The sequence below is a fragment of the Neofelis nebulosa genome, chromosome 18 (genome assembly GCF_028018385.1).
Source record: "Neofelis nebulosa isolate mNeoNeb1 chromosome 18, mNeoNeb1.pri, whole genome shotgun sequence".
NCBI classification, from domain to species: domain Eukaryota; kingdom Metazoa; phylum Chordata; class Mammalia; order Carnivora; family Felidae; genus Neofelis; species Neofelis nebulosa.
Genome location: NC_080799.1, coordinates 30603969 through 30624918, shown reverse-complemented (window position 1 = coordinate 30624918; position 20950 = coordinate 30603969). Strand labels below are relative to the sequence as shown.

At 40.7% G+C, this 20950-nt stretch overlaps 1 protein-coding gene across 4 annotated transcripts in view; it reads right to left on the bottom strand.

Annotated features, from left to right (window-relative positions):
- SMG1 (SMG1 nonsense mediated mRNA decay associated PI3K related kinase) overlaps positions 1 to 20950 on the bottom strand; it is a 127613-nt gene that overhangs the window by 85759 nt on the left and 20904 nt on the right. For 2 of the 4 annotated variants that reach the window (XM_058710884.1, XM_058710885.1), the window contains exon 1: positions 17066 to 17180. The exons of 1 other annotated variant lie outside the window; for it this stretch is intronic. In XM_058710884.1, the coding sequence (XP_058566867.1) occupies positions 17066 to 17154 (89 nt within the window). In that variant the 5' untranslated portion in view covers positions 17155 to 17180. Of the gene's footprint in view, positions 1 to 17065; positions 17204 to 20950 lie in introns of those variants that run through there. One more of the 4 variants, XM_058710886.1, reaches the window with a different exon arrangement.

Below are 20950 nucleotides of genomic sequence, written 5' to 3'. Positions count from 1 at the left end.
GTTGGGCTCTGTGCTGACAGCTCAAAGCCTGAAGCCTGCTTCAGATTCTGTGTCTCCCTCTCTCCCTCTGTTTTTCCCTGCTCGTGGTCTCTCTCTTAAGAATAAACATTAAAAAAATATATACTATAACAAAATATATAAAAAATTCTTATAACTAAACAAAAACATAAACAATCCAACTTTTAAATGGGCTAAAATTTTGAGTAACTGTATTTTTCCAAAGATAAAGATAGCCAAAAAGCACATGAAAAATTGCTCAACATCATTAGTGATTAAGAAAATGTAAGTCAAAACCACAATTAAGAAATCACACCCACTAGGCTAACCATAATTTAAAAAAATAAATAAGTCGTGTTGCAAACATATTGAAAAAATGGAACCCTCATACATAAATGATGGGAATGTAAAATGGTAAAAACCACTTTAGAAAACAATTTGGCAATTCCTCAAGAAGTTAAACAAAAAATTACCTTTTGACCCAACAAATCCACTCTTAGACATATACCCTAAGAGCTGAAAACAGATCTTCTCACAAAAACTTGTACATGAATGTTCACCACAACATTATTCACAATAACCTAAAGGAAGGTGGAAACCCAAAAGTCCTTCAAAGGATGAATGGATTTAAAAAACATGGTATAGGGGTGCCTGGGTGGCTCAGCGGTTAAGCGCCCCTCTCCCAGTAGCGCTCTGCCTCTCTTTCAAAAATAAACATTAAAAAAAAAAAAAACCAACCCACAGTATATGCAGACAGTGGAAGATTATAAATTCCACATAAGATTCCATAAAAAGGGAGTGCCTGGGTGGCTCAGACGGTTAAGCATCCGACTCTTGATTTCAGCTCAGGTCACGATCTCACGGGTCACAGGACTGAGGCCTTCATCCAGCTCCATGCTGACCTGCTTGGGATTCTCTACCTCCCTCTCTCTCTGCCCTTTCCCTGCTCACTCTCTCTCAAAATAAATAAACTTACAAAAAAAGAAAAGATTCCATAAAAAGGAATGAAGTACTGACACCTACCACAACACTGATGAACCCTGAAACATTATGCTAAGAGGCCAGAACAAAAGGCTACATATTGTATGATTACATTTATATAAAATATCCAGACTAGGCAAATCCACAAAGTAGATGTGTGGTTGCGAGGAGCTAAGAGGAGGGCAGAATGGGAAGTGACTGCTTAAAGGGTACCGGGATTCTGTTTGGGGTGATGAAAAGTTCTGGAACTAGACAGTAGTGATCGTTGCACAGTATCATGAATGTACAGTTGGCTCTTGAACAACACGGGTTTGAACTGCACCAGTCCACTTACACGTGGATTTTTTTTCAATACATACAGTACAGTACTATAAACGCCTTCCTTATGATTTTAATATTTTCTTTTCCCTAGCTTATTTTATTGTAAGAATACAGTAATACACAAAACACACAAGATATGTGTTAATTGACTATGTTATTATGAGGCTTTCAGTCAACAGCTGCCTATTAGTAGTTAAGTTTCAGGGAAGTTATATGCAGATTTTCGTGTGTGTGTGTGTGTGTAGGGGTGTTAGGTCAACTGTACTCAGCACACTGGACTGTAAAATGGTAAACTTTATGTCCATTTTACCACAATTTTTTTTTAAATTTATGACATTCTTGGGGTACCTGGCTGGCTCAGTCACTGAACCATGCAACTCTTGATCTTAGGGTTGTGAATTTGAGCACCACGTTGTGTGTAGAGATGACTTAAGAATAATAATAATAATTTAAAAATCTTTAAAAAAAAATATATGGCATTCCTGAAAAGATAAAATTAAAAGAAGAAACAGACCAGAGGTTAGTTAGCAAGGACAGAAAGCAGGCCTGACAAGGGCACAAGGAAATGTTGCAGGATAATGGAACGATTCTATAGCTTAACTATGGTGGACACATTTACAATATTACGTGTATTTATCAAAACTCAAAGAACTATACAGCTTGTAATCTGTACCTCAATAAATCTTTTTTTTTTTTTTTTTTGAAACAAAGAAAGTACACAAGCAGGGGATGGGGCAGAGGGAGAGAGAAAATCTTATGCAGGCTCCATACTCCGCGCAGAGCCTAATGTGGGGCTCAATATCACGACCCTATGATCATGACTTGAGCTGAAATCAAGACTCGGACGTTCAACCGACTGAGCCACCCAGGCACCTCAATAAATCTGACTTTATTTTTTTATTCAAAAAAAATTTTTTTTATGTGTTATTCTATTTTTTGAGAGGGAGAGAGAGAGAACACAAGTGGAAGGAGGGACAGAGAAAGAGGGAGACACAGAACCCAAAGCAGTCTTCAGGCTCTGTCAGCATAGAGCCCAACACAGGGCTCCAACCCACGAACAGTGAGACCAGGACCTGAGCCAAAGTCGGATGCTTAACCAACTGAGCCACCCAGGTGCCCCAAATCTGACTTTATTTTAACATTGATTTATTATTATTTTTTTGTTCTTGTTTGAGAGAGAGCGAGTGCACAAGTGGGGGAAGGGCACAGAAGATAAAGAGATAAATCCCAAGCAGGACCCACGCTGTCAGCCCAGAGCCAGATGTGAGGCTCCAACCCATGACCCATGAGGTCAAGACCTGAGCCGAAAACCAAGAATCAGATGCTTAACCGACTGAGCCACCCAATAACCCCAATAAATCTGACTTTAAAGGCAACAGTTCTTTACAGTGAAGGTACAAAAGATAAGGAAAAGACTGTTGATTTATTCTTAATACTTTAGTATTTCAGGTCTTATATTGCCTACCCATATTTAGCCAATCTAAATGGAAAAGCAAAATATGGCACCAGCTTTAAGTCACTGTGCTTTCCAAAGAAACCAAAGACTGTTAGTGTCTGAATTAATCAGGTCTAAGAACAGGAACTTAGAGCTCAGAAAGGATTAACCTAGCCAAGGTACAGAAAGAAACAACAGCATTTATATCAGTAAAAGACATGTTACCTACATTAGTTAAAAAAAAGTTTCTAAATTTCTAACAAAATAGCAATTTCATTCTTTATCAATGCCTGAGAAATACCTGAGATAGTCCCTATAGCACTCTAGTTTTTTAAGAATGAAATGCACAAGGAAGGAAGGAAGGAAGGAAGGAAGGAAGGAAGGAAGGAAGGAAGGAAGGAAATGCACCATAAATTCTTAATATTTTAGTGTCTACCCATTTGGATACCATTCAGAATTGTGGCTAAATTCTTATTAACTGACCACTGAGAAAGCAGGAAAAAATTAAAGAGTCAAACCACTAAGGCTGATAAAATCAGAAAATCATCGGCTGAGACAAAAACATGAGAAATCCACTGCTAATTTAAGTATTCTAAGGTTCTTTACCTCATCTGGCATAAATTCATACCTAACCAGGTATTAAAGAATAGTGGCAGTTATAAAATCCGGTATGCTTTTAACCTCCAACACAAATGTGAATTTAGGGTTCAGTATTTAACAGAAATAACTTTGTTTATGCTAAATAATAGCTCACCTAAAGGCTCATGAATCTAACGCACCAAGGTAATTTAACTCACTTTCTCTTGGCCTTTATTTTTAACCAACGCTGGCTGACTGCCTTAAAAAGAAACCCTGCTTCAGCTCCCATTTGTATCGCTTATCTTCCCCTTTTGTCAGCAAGTCCTGGAAGTACTTTAGAAACATCCCATTCAGCCTGGGAAATTGCCAACATTGAAAGGAAATCTCTCACTCCATGACCTCCCTAGCAGAGGAAGGACAAAAAAACTGAAAGTCTACAAAGAAACATGTCCACCTCTTCACCCACACCCCCAGGGCTCTCCAGTTAAATGCCAAACATATAGCCCATTAAGACAGAGAAGGTTAGAGAAGAATCACTAAGTGTTAAATACTATAGAAATCCTAAAAGGAAGAGTCTGGAAACCAGAATGGGATTCTACAATCAAGAAAAAGGCAGTGTTTTATTAATATAAAAATGTGTCCGACCATCTTTAAAAAGTCCTGAAAATAGGCAAATACTGACTATAGAGTTATTCAGATAAAATTCCTCTAGCTAAAAGATTCAAGCACATCCCACCAAGGGATTGACATGCTTGTGAGATTCTCCAACAACTACATATTTAAAATTTTCCCTTTAAAGATAATTCTAAAAAGCACTGTGGTGTCTTTTAAAAATAAATGTACTGTGTAAAAGATAAACATCATTACCACCTTTTTTTTTTTTTTTACAGGTGACACTGGTCAAGAAAAATGATGTGGTTGCCAAAAATTACTTGTAACACATTAAGAAAATGTTATGCAATTTAGACATAGTTAAGAAAACTATTACCAAGTTAGGCAATACTGCCTAATGGTATGATACACCCTACAATTCTTGGGCACAGTCAAGGTTTTAGAGTATCAGAAGAGCAATATTCCATGTACCCCTTAGTAAGTAACATATCATAAATATGATGGTAAATATGGAAAAGGGACTTACTGAGTTTCATATTCCACACCCGTGATTCGTAACAAAGAGGAAGTTATTAACAGAAATACTTTTAGAGCATTCTCAAATTATACACATGACCCCTGCCCCAACCCTCTTAAAAAGTAAATGTACATAAAAATAAATAAATAAATAAATAAAACCTTAGAAGAGAATTTAAAACACCTTGGTTCTATGTCTAGCTTTACCAACATTATACGAAGACAACAAGTAGATTTTTTTAGTAGGGCTCCATGCCCAATGTGGGGGCTTGAACCCATGCCCCTGAGATGAGGAGTAGGAAGCTCTACAGACTGGGCCAGTCAGGCACCCCGATACAAGTAGCAAATTTTAAATGGACTCTGATTCCTCTCAACATCTCCAATAACACCTACAAGACCGATCTCCTGAGATATCCTGGGGTGCAACAGTAAAGAAACATACTACGTGTAATCAGGGGTAAATATGTACGATAAACTCTCTACTTAAGTACTGGGACTTCTGCTTTAGAGGCGATCTTGAAATAACTACTTCCTATCCTTGAATATAAATAAAAAGATTCGATAGACAAATCTCAAAAAATATAGTCCCCTAAATCAAGTAGCTGGGAAATAAAGATACTTTTCAGAATAATCACACTATTCTTCTAACTATAGGAAAACTTATTACAGGAAGACAGTTGTGGTAGTTACGGAAACATAGTAGAAGCAGCAATCAAGTGCTAGGAAACAATGCTCCCACTGTGCTCAGCAGTAGCAAGAAATATAGAGGTATTTAAAAGTATTTAGCCTTGGGGCACCTGATGGCTCAGCTGGTGGAATGTACCACTTGATCTCTGGGTTGTGGGTTTGAGCCCCACACAGGGTGTAGAGATTACTCAAAAAATATAAGATCTTAAAAAAGAAAACTATTTAGTCTTAAGTTTAAGAAAACTATGAAACAGTTCAAAATGATCACTTAAGCGACTTTTTCTCATTAGATTTTACACTAGACACACATTAATCGGTTTAAGTGTTTTTAAAATAAGAAACTTTCATAATTCCCTTTTACAACAAAGGAGAAAAATCAATGTTTCTAAATATGAAGTTCTGTAGAAGATGCATTTACTCATTTTAAGTAAATTTATCGCACCATAATTTAAAATAGTAAAAACTCAGGATAGCATAATAATGTATATGTCTCACAATGATATAAAATTTATTCCTATCTTTGTTTAGAAGATACATGTGGTTTATTTATTTTTTTAATGTACTCCAAACTGTTACACTGGCAGAATATATCCTTGCCATGATTCCACGATCCATCCTCCCTACCCCCTTTAAAACATTAACCAGGGCACCTGGGTGGCTCACTTGGTAAGCTTCTGACTTTGGCTCAGGTCATTATGTCATTATCTCACAGTTAGTGGGTTCAAGCTTCGCATTGGCTCTGTGCTGACAGCTCAGAGCCTGGAGCCTGTTTCAGATGCCGTCTGTCTGTCTGTCTGTCTGTCTGTCTCTCTCTCTCTCTGCCCCTCCCCTGCTCGTACTATGTCTCTTTCTCTCTCAAAAAATAATTTTAAAAAGTTTTTAATAAATAAATAAACAAAGCATTAATACCTGCAGTGCCTGGATGGCTCAGTCAGTTAAGCATCTCTTGATTTCGGCTCAGGTCACGATCTCACATTTTCATGAGTTCAATCCCTGCTTGGGATTCTCCCTCTTTCTCTGTTATCCCCGACCCCGCCCACCGCTCACCCGAAATAAATAAAAAAACGTAAAAAAAAAAATTAATACTAGATGGTGGGAGAAAGGGAGAACAACGCAGCATTCAACTGGTGTTCTTAAAGAATTAGTTCTTCAAATTCCAGCTGTATAATAAAAGTTAGGCAAGGTACAAACTACCTTTTAATCTACCTTTCTCTATTTAATTCCATTGGCACCTGCCCTCTAATTTATGCAAATAGTTACAAAGAGGAGATTTTTTTCCCCTGGCTCATAATTTTAACAGGTATCAAGTTCTTAAAGTGTGAATAGTAATACACAGAGAAAAAACAGACAATTATGCAGATTCATAGTCAAATTCCTCATTAGCCAACTTGACATAGGCTTAGATTATGGCAGCATACTAAAAAATGCAGCAAGAGAACCACTATTATACTGAAGAGCAATTAACTGCATAACAACCAATTTAATAGATATCAGTTATATATCACAATATTTCACATAAATAATATCAAACATCATATATGCCACACCTAATAGAAATTTAACAATGACATGTGCTCCCATTCATACATCCCATTCCCACGTAAATAGAAAATAAATCCCATATTTATTTTATGAAATAAAGTTTTATTTCATAAAATACTCCTTATGAAATTCTTAGAATGACTACACACATGCATACAAAGTACTAGAAGAGAAAACTGAACTAGTGCGTGTGTGCAAGTGTGTAGTAAATCCTGAAACTTTCTGAGGAAGAGGTAAAAAAGGAGGATATTTAAAATTCCAGATTTGAATCAGACATGGCAACATAAACAGCATTTGTGTAGCACTTCAATAATTTTGAAAGTAATTTTCCAAACTTTAACCTTCACAACCCTACATCTTAGGGAAGGCAAGAATTACCTCTTCAGGGCAACAGCTGGGTAGTGTCAGTACAAAGGACTTTTGTCTACCCATTTTTAGTCCGCTGTTATTTTCATGACACCAGCCTCTCATAAGATAAATATTTGTGAAGGATCAATACTAAAAATGCACATATTCTTAAAAATAAATACACCTGAGAGAGGAACATAAAACACCCTAGTTCTATTTCTAACTTCTCCAATGCAATTACACTAAGACAGTAACCAGATTTTTAAATGAACTCAAAGTGGGGAAAACAGCACTACTGGTGTAATTTTTATATCCTAATAAGAACAGTAAAAACGGAATACTAGTATTACAGTAACTCCACAAGACAGGCCACTTAAACAAAAGCTTCCTGGGACACCTGGGTGGCTCAGTAGGTTAAAGCCTCCTGACTCTTGATTTCAGCTCAGGTCATGATCTCACAGTTCATGAGTTCAAGCCCCACGCAGAGCCTGCTTGAACCCACAAACTGTGAGATCATGACCTGAGCCAAAGTCGGATGCTCAACCCACTGAGCCACCCAGGCGCCCCAATACAAAGTGTATCTTACGGTAGATTCCTTTTTTCTTTTTTTTTTTTTTTAAAGTAAACTCTACCCTTAACGTGTGGCTCAAACTCAACCCTGAGATCAAGAGGCTCATGCTCTACCGACTGAGGCAGCTGGATGCCCAGATAGGGTCCTTTAAACCTGACTGAAGAAGAAACACTGGATCTCAAGTTTCATAATCCTGTTGTTGGGAAACCTGCTACATTTTCATTTTTCTTCATGTGTACCCAAAGAATAGGACAGGCAAGAAAAGCAATCTTTTGAGGACAGAAAACCCAGGATGTTTTCAACTGAATATATGTATTAATTTAACTGCACCAAATGTGATACTGGTTATCCTCTTTGGGATTTTTTAATCAGAATCTAACCTAATCAGAGTCCCATTCTATAGAGGAGAAAATTTTGACATCTTTCCTAAAATTAATAGGTTTTTCCGTCTGAATTCTGGCAAATCTCAGAAAGCCAGCATAGAATCTTGTCATTAGGGCAATGAATCTGAATGTCCAATGCTAGAATCAAAACAAAGAGTCTGAAAATAAAGCATTACACTTCAGACGAGGAATTCCAGCGGTCGTATTATCAGGAATATAAACTAGGGAAACCTTCAACAGGCTGAACACCAAGAGTTGTTCATGGGTTGCTTCAAAGAACTAAATATGCCAAGATCACATTTAAAATTTGTTCAAACACACACACACACACACACACATAAACACACCCATCTTTTCAAATCAGGATTAGGGACAACTGGGTGGCTCAGTCAGTTAAGTATCCAACTCTTGATGTGGGTTCAGATCATGATCTCAAGGTTTCCCAAATCGAGCTTGGGCTCCAAGCTGGTCATTGAGCCCACTGGATTCTCTCTCCCTCTCCATTTGCCCCTCCCCCACAGGCACACATGGTCTCTCACTCTCAATAAATAAATAAATAGAAGATTAAAACGCTCAAGAGAAGGTAGTAAAAACAAATTTTCAATGAACAAAGTCAAATAAAAAGGAAAAATTAAATTCAAAGAGCTTCAGTAAAAAAAAAAAAAGGTGCCAATGCTGTTATACATGGAGGAAAAAATGAATATTTGTCAGTATATATATTAGTGGAGGCTTCTCCCTATTCAACAGGAAAGGTATTAAGTATTTTGGATGCTACCAAAAATAAAGATCTAATAAATACTAAGTTAAACAACATTTTTTAATTTAAAAAAAATTTTTTTAAGTTTATTTATTTTGAGAGAGTGAGAAAGCACGTGCTTGCACAGGGGAGGGGCAGAAAAGGAGAGAGAGAATGCCAAGCAGGTTCTGCACTGTCAGCACAGAGCCCAACAGAGGGCCTCGAACTCACAAACTTCGAGATTACGACCTAAGCCGCAATCAAGAGTTGGACACTTACCAGAGCCACCCAGGTGCCCCAAAAGAATATTTGTTGAAAACTTGCAAATACATGAGTACATAATTATCGCAGGCCACTGCAGAGCCATTAACAATTTTCTTGTGAACCATAAGAGCACTCCTGAGGTTCCTTAAGATGCTAAAATAACGTATAAGGGAAAAATGTAGTGGGGGGGGGGGGGCGCTGAGTGGCTCCATCAGTTAAGCTCCATCTGACCAGTCAAACTGTGCTGACCGACAGCACAGAGCCTGCTTGAGATTCTCTTTCCCTTTCTCTGCCCCTCCCCTGCTTGCGTTCCCAAACGCTCTCCCTCTCTCAAAATAAACATTTAAAAAAATGTGTTTAAAGTAGTGCTTCTTGTAAACAAAAAATAACATAACTGAGGTAGTTCCATACCAAAAAAGAAAAAAAAATAATTAATTCTGACACCAGAAACCTCTCTGAAGAAACGTCTTTTAAATGAACACAAAAAGCCTTTAAGAGGTTTTTAAATAATAAACATGAGATCCTAAACATACTATGTAATATGAATAGCAAATTAAGCTCCAAAAAAATGATTTCCAGCAAGAATACAATTCCCTTCTTTGAAAGGGTGTGAAAATTAATATGAAAGAAGTAATTTACCATGTTGGGAAATCTGTTGATTCTGGGGGAAAAAAATTTTTTTTTACGTAAGCTCTATACCAAAGTGGGGGGTCGAACTCAGGACCCCGAGATCAAGAGTCATATGCTCTACTGACTGAGCCAGCCAGGTACCCCTGATTCTGGAAAATTTTGATTTCAGTCATTCCCCAATCAGCAGGCATACAAGGACTCAGGTATTCTACTGGAATGCCAGAAGGCACAACCCAGTGCTTAACTTTTCAGTGATCAGATTGTTTAAATAATGTCCAAATAGATACAATAGATACGGGATAAAATGTCAAGGTGTAAAAGAACTTTTTTTTAAAATATTTTTTAATGTTTATTTTTGAGAGACAGAGAGAGAGAGAGAGAGAGAGACGCACACACACGCGACCACTATGGGGGAGGGGGGGCGCAGAGAAAGAAAGGGAAACACAGAATCTGAAGTCATCAGCACAGAGCCCGACACCGGGCTCGAACCCACAAACCTGGAGCCGAAGTCAGACACTTAGCTGACTGAGCCACCCTGATGCCCCTGTAAAAGAACTTCAAATATGTGAGCAAGGTATTTTTTCAAGATGGATATTCATATTCTTTCTTAAATGAACATATTCTTCCTTCTGTAAAAGATCTGGCCATCTCAGTCTACTAGAACACTGTCTCTTTAAACCCGTTCAATCAGCTTAATTTACTGCTGCCTCAGGCTAACCAGGCTGCTATACCAGGAACAGTTCCCTTCAAAATGCCTCTCATAGCTTCTGTGTTGTAAGCTAGAGTTAACTCTAAACACAAAAACAAACTTGCAGAATTTCATTTTCATGTATTTACTTCAGGAAGAACACTCAAATATAGAGTGTATACTTTTATTTTTTTTTTTTTAAATAAGCTCTACACTCAACGTAGGGCTTGAACTCACGATGCTGAGATCAAGAGTTGCATGCTCTACCAACTGAGCCAGCCAGGCGCCTCTAGAGTGTATACTATTAACTGATGCACTAGCAGGTAAGAAGGGACGCAGAGGTCGAACCGTTATACAAAACGCATGCACATATGAAGGCTGTTTTTTGGAGGAAGACACACATGAAACTTTCAGATAGTTGTTAAGTGCTATGAAGAAAACCCCAGATGAAATGTCAGAGAAAGCTGCTTCTTCTCAGTGAGGGGGTGACATTTAGGCTGGGACAACAGAAGGGCATCCAGGTCACCGTACTCTGAGAAGAGCAATCTATGCAGTAGCTACACAGCAAGAACAGTACATGCAAAGGCCCTAAGGCAGAAATGAACTTCAGGAGTGCTTTAGGGCAAGTAAGACACAGAAAGGGGAGAAAAAGACAGGCTCAGCCCTCAAGGACTTAAGAGATCAATCACTGAAGTGATAAGCAGTTAGCTTTCACTGTAGGCCTGTTGCAACAGAAGAGGGATCACAGAGGGCAGAGGTAGCCAGGTAGGGGGGTTAAAGGAAGTACAAGGTTTAGACTGGGGAAAAGCATGAAAAAGAAAGCAACAATAGGTATCAAGATGGTAGAGAAAAGTCCATGAACCTGTAGCTGATAGGACTAAACTCAACCAAGAAGAAGAGCTCTCATGTGTCCTAAAATGCCTAAAAAAGTTAACAAGGGAGCCTCCACCTGTTTTTACAAAGGATCTTTAGATATCCCAAGAAAATATGTTTATAGCAAAAGAAAAAGGACAGAAAAGAACATGACAAGATTACCAATCCACAGAAACTATAAATTGGTAATAAGTCCTAAGAATATTCAAAGATTTCCTTTCTACAGCAAATTTTAAGGCAAGATCTACCCATACACTCTGCCAGTGTGGTGTTTTTTGTTTGTGTGTATGTGTTTTGTTTTGTTTTGAGGGGCGGGGAGGAGTGTAATCCATCTGAAAAGTCAATGCTTATCTGCATCCTAAGCGGGGTCATGGTTACCCAGGTATACACATTTTGTCAAAATTCACTGAACTTAAGATCTATACATAAGTAAATTTCGTCTAAAAAAAGTAACACAGTCCAGTATAAAAAAGTATTCAAAAAAAGTACAATCAACTAATACAAGTGGAGGAAAACTAACACTACAAAAATACAAATGTCTCAATAAGAATACGTTACACTCTACATTAAAAAAATAAAATAAAATGTAATAAGCTTGAGTATTTCACATGGAAATTAAACCAAAAAATGTCTGTAATCTTTACTGTTCCGCCTCTACACAAAAGGGGATGTTTTATTTTGTAGTCCCCAAAATAAAATGGGTTCTGAAAAAACTTTCAAAAGCCAAAGACAGGTAACCAAAATAAGAAGAGACACCAAACAAATGACTACTTGTGTGAATCCATAAAGCGAGGGCCACTGAAAAGAACCCCAGGGATTTATTTTAGGTGATTAGAATAAGAAAGGCAAGTAAGCAAGTGTCTACTATATGCGAGGCAGTGAAGGCAAGAAATCTCAAATCTAAAAGTTGTGAGAATTCAGATAAACCAACAAACAAAAAGCAGAAACAGACCCATAAATACAGGTAACAAATTGATGGTTGCCAAAGGGGAGCAGGGTGGGGGAAATAGGCAAAATGGGTGAAGGAGAGTAGGAGATACAGGTTTGCAGTTCTGGAATGAGTAAGTCACCAGAATAAAAGGAACAGTGTAAGGAATACAGGGGAGAAAAAAAAAGATTGTGAGAATTAACTGTTCACAAAAGACACCACAGACCACACTCCATTTTCTGTGTATGAACATTCCATTTAAGTGTCCTAACCTAAAGTGTGAGTAGATAAAAAGTATCACTGTAGTGATCATAATCAACACCAGAAAACACATGAGGGGCTTTTGCTTATGGAAATTCCCACATACTGGGCTGAATACTTCTGTATGAATTTAAATAATGATTTATAAACAAAATATTCAGGTCCTTAGCAGTCTCTGTAAGGTACTGATTCAAGGCCCACCATACAGCTCCAATATAGCTCTTGAGCTCTCTCATCTGTATCACTCAAAAGTACCCCATCCTTCTCATCAAACTGGAAATAGTTTACCAAGGACCACTTGCTTATTTTACTTTCTTTTTTGAGACCCCTCCCCAATTACTGTCAAAATAGTACAAATCAATTTCATGGCCCCACTGCCCCCTATTCATCTGTATAGCTTTACATCCTGACTCTCCAGGTTTTAAACCCTATTAATTACACATAAAAATAATTAAATCAAAAATTATATACCACTTCATAACCATATAATACTTCACCATTTCAAAGTCTTTTCTCCCATATTAACCTATAACCTCCTTAAAGATAGTGGCTCTATCAGTCATAAAAATCCCTAAAGGATCAATATTTCCTAAAAGCAAATATTTTCATTGAATTAGAATATTACATAATCTCCTGCTACTAACATGCGCTCCAGTTATACTCCCAACTAGAAAGGAACCAAAACAGAAGAGGTAAAAGAGGTTCAATTTAAAGACATAACTGCCAATGTTTCATAAAGCATATGGTTTATTTTATAATGGAAAAAACAAACTCTCCCCACAAATTAAACACCCATACACAGTTATCTGATAAACCTCCATAGCGTACTCGAAAATCTGCAGTACAGAATTGGTAATCATTACATTCTATTAAACTAAAGCTCTATTTTTAGTTATAAAATACGTAACTCCGCTTAATTTTTCCTTTATGTATTTCACTATATCATGTACCTATGGACATCAAATAGTATACAGACTCATAAAAAGCTAAACCACCTGGGTTTACAGAACCACCTGGGTGGCATCAGACTTCAACTCATGATCTCCTGGTTGATGAGCTCAAGCCCCACACGGGGCTCTGTGCTATCAGCACAGAACCTGCTTTGGATCTTGTTTCCCTCTCTCTGACCCTTGCTTGTGCCACCTCTTAATAAATAAACATTAAAAACAACAACAACAAATAGACAACTCTGGTTTCAAAAATCCAGCTTCTCACAATGCGAGACATACCAGTTTCTGACTTTTCTATCTTCACAGCACTCTTCCTATTTTTTGGTCTGTGACAATGGAGGATAAAGGTATTTGTACTTTTGAGAACTTTAATCTGTTTACATTCTACCAAAAATGGAAGCTATTTTTAAGATACAGTTTCATCGTTAGAGAATTGTAGAAAGATGACAAGTTTGGGCACTGTAAGATACCCATTGTAAATCTGTTAAATAAAGTCCTAAGATTCCAAAGTACAGAAGCAAAATCTTGTTTTTCTTTACCTGAATGCTTCCTCTTGTTTGAACTGATCTTTGACTCCAATGTCAAATTAGTCATGCCATTTTGGAGTATTAAAGTATATAATAATTATACATTTAATTTTTAAAACAAGTCATTCTGATCTCTATCTTGATTGGTACAACTGGAAGATCATATTCCAAAACAAAGTCAAGAAAAGGACATACTTTGGCTAGTGGCAATGATAAAACTACTCATTTGCCTAATCATTCATAAATCTTAATTGACACTAGAGTGAATGAAGAGGAAGACTATCAACCAGTGCTATATGAATGCTTTCTGCTAAAGGTATGCTTCTAGCAAAGATGGGCTTGTTCTGTTGCCATATGACACTAGTCTATTCAGCCACCTGGAACACTTCCTGTCAGTATGTGTGAAGTATCACGTGTGGCCATGACTGACTCAACAGTCGGTTTCCAGACTGACAAACTAACACGAAAAGAAACCAACAAGAATTGCTTTAATTTTTTTTTTTTACCCTTTATTTTTGAGAGAGACAGAGACAGACAGACAGACAGACAGACAGACAAGAGCGTGAACAGAGAAGGGGAGAAAGAGAGAGAGACACAGAATCTGAAGCAGGCTCCAGGCTCTGAGCTGTCAGCACAGAGCCCCACGCGGGGCTCCAACTCACGACCGCGAGATCACGACCTGAACCTGACCTGAACCGAAGTCAGATGCTCAACCGACTGAGCCACCCAGGCACCCCAAGAATTGCTTTTTTTTTTTTTTTTTGGGACAGAGAGAGACAGAGCATGAACAGGGGAGGGGCAGAGAGAGAGGGAGACACAGAATCGGAAACAGGCTCCAGGCTCCGAGCCATCAGCCCAGAGCCTGACGCGGGGCTCGAACTCACAGACCGCGAGATCGTGACCTGGCTGAAGTCGGACGCTTAACCGACTGCGCCACCCAGGCGCCCCCCAAGAATTGCTTTTTTAAATCCCACTTGTTCAAAAGTCTAAATCTAAGAAAAACAAAATCAGGCAAGTAATGGTATAGAAAGACAAATAATTTTTTAAAAAAACAAAATAATTCACATGAACCATAAGGAATCTGCCTACATTTGAAGATGTTTAGAAAAATAAATCTCCATTTAAACAAAGAGGAAGATGAGGTTCCATTTGTCAGTTAACTGGAATCTGTCACCTTTCTGAAGAGGAGACAGAATAACCCACCACAAACTTATGAAAATTTATGACTGGCAAACAAGGTTCTTTACTTTTTAACAAAACAACTATGGCAACCCCACAGATAAATCAAGTTCTGCTATGGGGCACTGTCCGTCCTTCTCTGTTCCCTCTTCTACAAAAAAAGTTAGGTATTTCCAACATCCTAACCAACTGTTACTCTGTGTAACCAACTACATCTCACAGTATCCTCTACCTAAGCATAAAGTTCTGAGACTTGGTTACAGAGCCCAGCTTCACAGAAAGCTAACACCGTCCCCGTCCCCCCAACAAGCACACCACAGCCATGAAACAGAACACATAAAAGAAGATATGGACAATATCTTGTATTGTGGATTATTAAATCCACATACATAGTCCATAAATATATAACCCATTCTGCCTCATATCTGTCAAATGCAGTCAAGTGACCCCAGCAGGTGGCTGCAACTCTGCTTCTCCATTTATTTAGAATTAAAAGTTACAAGTTATTCTTTTCCAAAAGCTCTAGGACTATTTGTGAGCACTTTATTTAGTCCTCTAAAGGGATGCTTTTTTATACTTTACATATGCTGACCACAATACTGAAAAATAATGGGAAATCTACCATCTAAGGCTGTCAAATGTCAAATTCAAGCTCATTTAATCATCTAATTTACTAGATTCGAAAAAAAAAAACTACTTCACACATTTCAATGAAAGTACAAAACTAAGAATGTCAATTACAGATAATTTAATTACTATCAATTTACTTAAACTAGTCAGTTGATAGTACTTAAAGCACTCACAAACCCTAAGTGGTAAAGGACAAGTAAAGCTGTACTTTTCAATTTTTTACAACTATTTAACATCTCGATTCAAGAGTCAGGCATTAACTCTTACACACAAATGTTCTCAACAGACACAGGGTTTGGGAAGATCTATTAAACAGAGTAAGAGGTGTACCACCCCTCATCCAAAAGACTTTGCCATCCTCTTAAAATTTGCAATCCTCTTAAAATGTTACATTCTAACATCTGAACAAATTATTATTTCCAGCACTACTGAAGTTACATATAACCACGAGGAAGGAAGTCATCCCAAGTGTCTTAACACTTATTTCGCCAGTTTCGGGACAACCATAATTCAAGCGCGCTTCAACGTATGAAAACTCCATGAATCAACTAACCCTAAAACCTTATATACATTTAGGGAGTTCTTTTAGGCACTCACACCTAAATTAGGCACAAGTGCCTCATGATTAACCAGAAAGACACAAAAACTGTATATATATGTAAAAAGGTGATGCTCCTAATATGTTCAATTCCAAAAAGGCCCCAAAGCAGTCTGAGATCAAATGCCCTCCATGCAAGAGGAAATTCTCTACTCCTCTTAGTGCCTGCTCAACAGTCCAAGTATGAATTGCTCTCCACCAGGGTAACTGCCCCTGCACTTGGGGAAAACTTCATTTCCCAGGACCGGGGTGGGTCAGCCTCATTAACACAGTCACAATCTCATTTCATGCCCCACAACTGCCCTGCCTAAAGTCACAATAAAGCCTTGGAGTGTTTGGGGGTTTTGTTTTTTGAAATATTAACACGTGGGGGGCTCACTGAAGAGAATCACAGTTAAGAAGCTCTTTTACGTGGGTGCTGAAAGTTTAAGGGACCAAGGGAGTGAGTGGGTAACACAGAGGGTCCTGGACTCCCAGGATTCCCCAACTCCCAATTCCAACTTGGTGGGTGGTAACCAGAGTCCCCCACCACCACCATGCCCCTTTCTTCACCCTCCTTGACCCAACTCCTAGGCCAGTGCCTTCGTTGGGCGCCCTGGTCTCAGCTCCAGCCCTGGGGCTGAAATGCAGTGGCAGGGAGACATTTAGGCCTCGCCTCCCAGCGGCCTTCCTCCCCGAGCAGGGGCGGGAGGGGACCCAGGAAGCCGCGCTCGGTTCCTGGGGGGGTGGAGGGCCTAGGCCGCGCCTCCCAGCCGGATGGCCCTAGGCCTCGGCCCGCCCGAGGCGGGGCCCGGGGTCGGGGCGGCGGGCTAGGCGCCGGCTCACCCACCTGGGTTGCCAGTCATTCCAGCTCCGTGGGTACTTGGTGCCGCCGCCGCCGCCGCTGCTCAGCCGAGACCCCGGGGCTCTGCGGCTCATTACCTTCCCCGACACGACATGGCCAAGCGCCGCCGCCCAAAGAAGCGCGAGTCGCCGCCCGAACCGACCGCCGCCGACACTCCGCTCCCGCCTGGGGTTGAGGAGGAAGCCGAAGAGAAGAAGAAGGAGGAGGAGGAGGAGGAGGAGGAGGAGGCGGCGGAGGGCGGGGGAGGCGGACGGCCGTTCCGGGTTCCGCCTGAGCCCGCAGCGCAGGACGAGGAGGCGGGAGCAACGCCGCGAGAGGGAGGCGGAGGAAGGGGAGGCGACGTTTCTTCCAGGGCCGAGCGCGGCCCGCGACGCCGGGACCCAGGAGGAAGAGGACGACGAGGAGGAGGCGGTGGCGGCGGCTGCTCACGCTCACACAGCCACTGCTTCCCCGCCTCCCGGCTCCGCCCGCCGCGCCGCCGCTGCCGCACGGCATGCTGGGAGCGAGGGGCGGTGTCGGCGCCCGCCGGGTCAGGGGAGAGGGGAGGGGCCGGCTACAGGGGGCGGAGCCGGGCGGGCGCGGCGAGCGGATCGCCCTCCCGCGCTCCAGACTAGCTTCCACTCCCTGCGGACCGTGCCAAGGTCCCAGCCCCGCCGCGGGGGATCATGGGAGAGGGGAATCTCCGCCACCACCCTCAAACACACACCCTCCCAAACACTCTCCAGAAAGCATTAGACCCCCCGAGGGCTGCGCAGTCAGGTGTAAACAGGCATCCAATCAAGGACCCGGGGTGTCTCCGCGCGCGCACACGCACACACTGGCGGGCGTGCCCTTAGGCTCACGTGGGCGCACTTTCCCCACCCTATTCGGTAAAAAGTAAAAATAAAGAGCGGGTGGATAGTCCCCTACCCAGCCCCCTCCGGAAATGTGCCCATGGAGTCCTTTCACCTTGACCATCTCTTCCCGGTGTAAAAAACTAAACTAAGTAGAGGGAGAAAAGGGAATCCCCTTCCCCCCCCCCCCCCGCAATGCCTGTCCCCTGCAATGTGAACTGTGCTTTCAAATCCTCTCACTGTGTAACACTTGCCCACCTTCCCCACCAGAAAAACCTGGCTGGTAGGGAGAGGGTTACACACCTGAGCACTTTCCCCTGCCCACAGTCCCCCCGGAAAGATTTCACGAAAGCATCTGATACATGCTGTGGGTGCAGATGCATAGAGAAAAGCCGAACAAGATGCACATCAAACAGGTTACAGGGGAATTACCTTTGGGGACGATAGTCAAAAGGGTCTTCACATTTACACAGAGGGTCTTAGCCTATTTTATGTTGCAAGAAGTCAGTTTTACATACTACCTGTGTAATTAAAAATGGTTACCTAAAGTTCTTGAAGATCATAAGACTTAGGTATTTCCACACCCACACCTCCTCAACCTTGGGCTCCTTGCTTATGCCCACCAACCCCTCACTAAGGTATGATCCTGCCAGCTCTAAAAGATGGAAAATTCATTGGGATTCTCTCTTACCTTCTGCCTCTGCCCCCCCACTCCCCCCCCACCCCGTGCATGTGTGCTCTCTCTCTCTCTCTCTCTCAAAATAACTAAATTTGAAAGACGAGAGAGAGAGAGAGAGAGAGAGAGAGAGAGAGAGAGAGGAAGAAGGAAGGAAGGAGGGGAGGAAGGGAGGAAGGGAGGGAGAAACCTCTGAACCTCGGAACTGGGGCTGATATTTGACTCAACACAGAAATTCCCACTAGGTCAGACCCAAGCCAAGGTCACGAAGTGTGTTAAAAAAAAAAAATGAACAAGATCTACATCAAGAGGGATATAGCTCAGGTACACACTCCATCCCAAAATGTGCCCATACCAGCCTACCTCCCTCTTGCTGACAAGAGGATATGAGGCAGTGTTCTACCTGTTTGGAATAAGAGGCCCTATGAGACGTGTCCTTTCTTCCCTGTTTATCCTTCCCTCTTTCCTATTCTCCTGAAAGAAAAAGTCCCTCTTCAATAAGTTCCCAAGATTAGGGTCCCCTCACTCAGTATGGTCGTCTCTGGGAGACTATTATTCTTGCCACAAGGTATTTGGGTTCTATTTGTTTGTAATTACTGTTTAATTACATAAGCAATAATGAATACATTGTCCTCATATGACTTTTGAATATTATACAGCCTAATTTTGATTTATTCTTTCGTTCAACATTCAGCAAAATTTATTGAGCATCTACTAACTAGGTATTTGGGGTCAGGACAGTAATCAAGACTCCATCTCTGTCCTAAAGGAACTCCAGGAGTAGGAGTCAGAAAGATACATCTATTCTTAGAAATGACTGAAATAGTTATTTTTGCTCAATTTCCTCTCTCTCCAGACCTATCAATCTGACCAGAAAGGCCCCTCTCCCAAAGCCTTTTCTTAATTGTAAGTTCTGAGATTCCCTGGATCTGCTTTCCTCAGTTCTTGTACTTTTTAAAAAATTTTTTTTAAATGTTTATTTATTTTTGAGAGAGAGACAAAGTGTGAGTGGGGGAGGAGCAGAGAGAGAGGGAGACACAGAATCTGAAGCAGGCTGCAGGCTCTGAGCTGTCAGTACAGAGCCGGATGCGGGGCTCGAACTCATGAACCGTGAGATCCTGACCTGAGCTGAAGTTGGACGCTTACCGATTGAGCCACCCACGTGCCCCCAGTTCTTGTACTTTTTATGCTCCAGGTGAGTTAGTGCTCTCCTCCCCTCCGATCCATGAGCAAATGGCTGATGGGGCCAATTAATCATTTTTACTTCCTTAAATAGTTTATTGTAACAACGGTACAGTAACCAAATTATGTTAGATTCCAAAATGATTTGCAGCACAATAACTAGAACCTTAGACCCCTAGGAAAAATGTCAGGGCCCTTTAAACTTTTCAAATTACAGAACAACAGCAGAGTAATTCGAGGATGGGCTCTGGGTTCAGATTCCAACTCCTCTGCTTGAAACTGAGGGAGTATCAACAAGGTCCTGACTGTCACAGTGCCCCAGTGTCTCGTCTCTAAAATAGAGATAATAGTACTGACTTCCTAAGACTATTGAGAAAACTAATTGAGATCTCACATGTAAAGGGCTTGGCACGGTGCCTGCCGCACAGTTAACAATCAATAAATGTTAGCTAGAAATCAGATCTACTGATTTCTACAACTTCTCTGAGGCACATGGCTATGTGGATAATATTTGATCAATGAAGAAGGAGAAAAAAGGAAGTAGCTGTCCTAGGTTGTCCACAGTCTCTCCATCAACTGCTTCTTGTTTGTCATTTTTTTTGTACTTCTCCTATAGAAATAATTAACCCTCAAAAGCACTCAGTGTTGGCAAAGGGGTGGTGTGAGGACACAGACGGTCGGGGTAAGTGTCATTTGGCAGCAACTTCCTGGAAAGCAATTTAAGAGTATGTATCCAAAGATTTAAAATTGTTAATACCTTTCCCCTAGTAATTCCTCTTCTGGGAATCTATCTTCAGGAAATTTCCCATGCTGCAGCTAAAGTGGTTTTTTCTTTCTTTCTTTCTTTCTTTTTTTAAGATTTCATTTTTAAGTAATCCCTACACACGACATGGAGCCTGAACTTACAACCCCAAGATCAGGAGTCGCATGCTCTACCAACTGAGCCAGCCAGGTGTTCCAGTGATTTCTTTTTTTTTTTTTTTTTTTTTTTTTTTGGTTTACTTATTTTGAGAGAGAGAGAGAGAACACACTCATGCGAGAGAGAGCAAGGGAGGGGCAAAGACAGAGGAAGAGAGAATCCCAAGCAGGCTTGGACTCTGGGCTCAATCTCACAAACCATGAGATCCCAACCTGAGCCGAAATCAAGGGTCAGATGCTTAACCAACTGAGCCATCCAGG